The following is a 5000-nucleotide window of genomic DNA, read 5'->3' as shown; positions in this document are numbered from 1 at the left end:
AAACTCTCTTTTTTTTTTTCGCGTTGTCCTCACAGGTGTTTACCTATCACAAATTTAGCCTATCAAACACAAAAACAACTAAAAATTTGTGTATGATAGGTAGTTACCTCTGTTGCGGGAATGTTTTCTAGCGCCCGATTCTTTTTTGTGAAGAGTTCTCGTCGAGCAGTGTTCACATCGGTAGCAAGGCTGGTCCTGTCATAAAGTATCACCACAAAGCGCTGAAGAACATCAAATACAGGAGTGTTGATCTCAAGTGGAATGAAGGGGCTATCGTTCACAAAACGGAAAGCCTCTGTGGCTTCAGGGTACGCTTTCCAGGCCTCCCACGCAGATTTCTTTCCTTTCCCCAGGAATGCTGACGTAGTGTCGCAACCGGTAAACGCGTGAAAAAATGGAAGCGCACGGCATTTCTCCTTGCCCAAATACTCACAAATGGTGTTAACAGAAAGCAGCTGAAAATTCTTTCCCATCCCAAAGGCGACCCAAAAGCTCAATCCAGACCAAATTGAAGACAAAGTGTGGAACTGCGCAATTGGAATGACAAGAACATCTGTGTCAACAGTGCGAACCAAGACACTTCTTCTCCCCTCATCCAAAGCATCTCTAACGTGTACAAGAATCCTCGTGTCTGCTTCTTCGTGGTTGCAGCTACGCATTTGGTTCCTGGGGCAACTTGAGATGACGTTTTCACCTAAAATAAAAGACGATACAGTCAGTGTAAGTGTTCATCAAAACTTGATGGACATAAAAAAGAAGTTTGAACGGTGTCTATATAATCCTTCCCAAAACGTGTTTAGCATCTTACCTGAAGTTATGTAGACAACGCTGTCAGCTGGAAAGGAAGCTGTTTCAACTTGCTTGGTTAAGAAGTCGAACAGTTCCTTCTTGTTAGAGGAATCTTCGAGAAATGCCTGCCAGTTCTGAGGTAACTTGACATGCCCAGCTACCTTTCGTCTCACGCCTTTTCCTCTCTTCTCACGGGCAGATTCTTTCAGACTTGCCACTCGGTATTCATCCCACACAACGTCAATTCGTTTGGTACTCTTCAAGTGGTTTTCCAGGAAAGGTAAGTATCTGGAATCTGCATATTCAGAAAACGTAGCGACAAATGAAACTGGAAGCGCATGCACAATAGCTGCTCCATCAAAAACTTTGACATCGTAAGATGCTGGTGGTGGAGGTGGCGGTGTTTCTTTGTTGACGCATGAAATCAAATCAGACTTTTTCCCGAATCGGAGTTTGCCAAACTCTGACAAAGAAGGTGGATACGGCTGATTTTCATGCTTGAAGAACTCTTCAAGATCTCCGTCGCGCTGTTGGCTGGCAATATACAAACGACTGAAGAGGTAACGGTCACTTGTTACCGCTGTCAAATTTAAGGACGCTTTGGAGATTTGCTTTGGCTGCTGGCGCTTGAACAGTGGCAAGGTATTCTTTGAAATCGTATCGTGAATCGATACAGTCCTTTCATCGATGACGTCTTTTACGAATTTCTTGTACTGGCGTAATCCAAGTTCCTGGACTCTATGCACAGTATCCACGACTGAGGCATCTGCGCAATTGCGTGTGTCAAGGGCAAGTAATTCAGGGCAGTCATCCTTAAAAGGGTTTCCCATTTCTGAAATTGTACTTACAAGTTGCTTGACATGACTTTGAAAGGTTTTCTGTGTGGAAAGCCCTTGTTTGTGGTGTTTGTTCTTTTCATCAACATTTGTTTCACCTTTCAACTGACTTTCGAACTCTTGCAACACTCGAGCAATTTCTGGTCCGGCCACCATCCATCTTCTAAATGCGACAGGACTTTCCGTTAGTCCTACAGCTCCACCTGATCCCTTCACCCTTGCGTTATTTTGCTCGTGTGCCTGGTCGATTGGGATGCTTGAAAAAGTGTTCGATGACTTCGAAATGACCCAGCATTCTCTGAGGATTTGTTGAACGGGGCCTGGTAAGCACTTCATATCTCTTATGTGAATAGGTAGCCACCTCGCGTAATTGGTGTGATCAAAAGCAAAGGACCAAGGAGCAAGAGATTCCAAGGATTCTACGTACAGAGAGAAGTTGTTTTCACGATGTGCTTTCACGAATGCCAGTACTTTGAGTTCCATTTGCATGATCATGTCCCAAAACTTGTACGTTGGGCTGGTCTTAATCATTCCATCGTGCCACTTCTGAAACTCCTCTTCGTCCTGTTGACCGTTTAGTTCCTGAAAGGCAACATGCTGCAGTTTATACAAAGCTGCTGCGGTTACCTGGTGGGCGCGTCTGGTTTTCGTCAAATGCGCTACCTTAAGGAAGGAATCTGATGTCCCACTGGATGCTATCCCTGCCTCAGTTAGTGCTGTAGTCCAACCAGATAAAGCTAGAAGGTCACCACACATGGTCCACAGCACCATTTCAATGTGTAGGCCACCCAGCATTGAACATTTTCTCCGTGTGTAGCAGGCCAGTTCCACTGAACAACTTTTCCGATGGCAAAAAGAGGCTGGTCACAGACAGTGACAGGAATTTGCCCCGGGTTAAGAAATTCTGTTGCCTTCTTAATCACAGACATCCCATGTTTCATCATGGCTACTGTGGCAGCCTTCTCGTAAAACAATGGCAACAAGCTACCCAAGCACGGCAAGGGGTTGGGCAGTTCAGTTACAGATGCGTGATAAGCAGCCCATGAAAGATGAATACCTTTGGTAAGCTCCTCATTAAGATGTTGTTCACAGTGCTTCAACCAGTGAACTTGTTTTTCAATGGCAATAGACAGCTGATCCGTGCTTACGGTCTCCACACCTGCTTGACTTGTGGCAGGGACGTTTACTTCTGATGTTTTTATAGAAACAGGAGGAACTGAGGAATACGTGTCAGGCAGTGTGATATCTCTTGAAGCGGACCTGGCTGAACAAAGATTAATCCTTTGCACTGCTGGTTGGCTAACGCCTGAATCTTGCTTTGGGAACTGGAACAAACTTATTCCAGTTCCATGAAATGAGCCCTGTGCCGTTGTTGAGGATGGGTCATGATCAAGATTGTCAATAGCTCCAACGGTGAACAAGCCACTTTGTAAGGAAAGAGGGCAAACAACACCAAGAGACTTGAAATGGTCGCAAACAGATGTCGCTAAATTGTTCATGATATCATCGACCCTTTGGTAACTCACACTTAAGCCGAGTTCGTAGAGCTGATTGACAAATTTCTTACTTCTTGTTTGCGCGTGCACACTCATTCCAAGGTAAAGAGGCAATGGTGGTTCCCGATCTTGATTATGACGATCACTCTTAGTGGCCAGTTTCTTGATCTTTTTCATGTTGAAGATAATAAGCTGAGCAATGGTTATACAAGGTTGGGATTCCTCAAAATCCTGGCTTTCAATATTTGGGCCATTGAGTAGCATAGAAACCAGGCACATTAAGCTTGGTGGTACTGATTTGAGCTGGCAATCTGAGGTAAATTCCCCAGTGAAAAAAAACCCAGGCATTTGGAAGACATCGTTACGGATATATTTAGCAACATTTACAAAATTGAACGCTTCTTCTTCACAGTTACGCTTTTTCAGGGCATCTTTCAAAAGCGTCTCTATGCCTTGGTTAAATACCAGAACCGTGTTTTTGCCATCAGTTTGTTCCTGGATCGCGCCATGGTAATGCTCTATGATTCGATTCTTCAATCGGGTCTTGTTTACAGACTTATCAACGTTAAGGTTACGAAGACGTGAAACATAGAGGTCGTGAAGACTCGACAGCTTAAACAAAAGAGTTCCACCTTCAGCTGAACTTTCCATAAACGAAATTAATTCGGCAAATGTACGTGCTTCTGCCGCACTATCATCATTGGTGGTGGCTTCAGTTTCACTGCAGCTTTTAACATATGCCGTGTACTTACGTTTATATGCAAGCATACAACGCGAATGATATTTGGCTTCAATTGCAACCATATCCCCTGCTGCTAATTTGGCTATCAATTGAGAATCTTGCATTTGAACGGCCATTTCGTTAACATCCCTGTCTACTTCAAGGGTCAGAACCTGGTGAAGGTCGTTTCCCTCTTCATCACAGAAGATACATACATTCTGGTCTGAGACCTGCCTTTTCGCTTTTTTGGCCTGCAAAGAAGAATCTGCGGTTACCGTACTCTTTCTTTTGATTTTCTGTTGAGCCCTCTCAAGCTTCGAATTAGCAAACTTCAGGTGACATGATTTATACCAGACTGCCCTGTAAGTGCAAAGTTTCCCAACTGATATGTCTTCTTTTAATTTTAATTCCATAGGTAGAGAACCAATTTTTCTAAATTCGACAACATTATTTAGAAAAGAGTGATATGCCTCTATGCCAGCACCATCTTGAAGACTATCCAGTGGACACTTTAGAGGTTCGGGTTTTTCTTTGGCTTGGCAGATTAAACACAATTCCCAATTCATTGCCTTAAAGTTAAAAAACAGTTTTTATTAAAGTTAACATGACAGGAAATAGAAAAGAAATAATCATTTTAAATATTCTTAATCTAAGAATGGTTTTGTTTTAGAGCTTTGTTAACTCAGGAAATTTCAGTCTGAACTAAAATAAATTGAATGGTATTTTTGTTTTATCCGTCATCGTATCTTTGAGTCCGACAACCATTGAATAGTTAAACACGCTCCGCTTGCCAGATTTGTGCAACGCGAAAGTATAAACTCTGAATGAAATTTTGTCACTCGATAATTTTTCGTTTAAATCAAATAATAAACCTACTTAAACATTTCCTTCTTGAACCATTTTTTTTATAACATCTGGTGATTTCTCACAGTTTTCCATTCATTCATTCATTCCATTCAAGTTATAACGCTTATTCAGAGTAACTTTTATTGAACACCGGCTCACATATACGGATAAAAATAAAAATCACTGAACTCTTCGTTTTTAAAAAAACAACTTGACTTTGTTTCACATCATAACAAAATGAATTTTACCTCATAGAAGGATGGAGTATAAAACATGAGTTGATACTTACAGTTCAGATGGTGAAATTCCGTG

General features: G+C 42.1%; 2 protein-coding genes and 1 long non-coding RNA gene across 10 annotated transcripts in view; 1 reads left to right on the top strand and 2 right to left on the bottom strand.

Moving 5' to 3' along the window:
* The window catches only part of LOC137993252 (uncharacterized), a 4546-nt gene extending 2251 nt beyond the window's left edge, over window positions 1-2295 (bottom strand). Inside the window, exons 1-2 of the mRNA XM_068838982.1 lie at window positions 809-2295; window positions 108-694 (exon numbers count right to left, since the gene is read on the bottom strand). Coding sequence (XP_068695083.1) covers window positions 108-694; window positions 809-2156 — 1935 coding nt within the window. The 5' untranslated portion in view covers window positions 2157-2295. The remainder of the gene's footprint in view (window positions 1-107; window positions 695-808) is intronic.
* The window catches only part of LOC137993253 (uncharacterized), a 61637-nt gene that overhangs the window by 30230 nt on the left and 26407 nt on the right, over window positions 1-5000 (bottom strand). The gene's annotated exons all lie outside the window — the stretch shown is intronic.
* The window catches only part of LOC137993255 (uncharacterized), a 16052-nt gene that overhangs the window by 5298 nt on the left and 5754 nt on the right, over window positions 1-5000 (top strand). The gene's annotated exons all lie outside the window — the stretch shown is intronic.

The sequence above is a fragment of the Montipora foliosa genome, chromosome 2 (genome assembly GCF_036669935.1).
Source record: "Montipora foliosa isolate CH-2021 chromosome 2, ASM3666993v2, whole genome shotgun sequence".
Taxonomy (NCBI): Eukaryota; Metazoa; Cnidaria; class Anthozoa; order Scleractinia; family Acroporidae; genus Montipora; species Montipora foliosa.
Note: the sequence above shows the minus strand (reverse complement) of the source record. Positions and strands in the feature narration are given on the sequence as shown.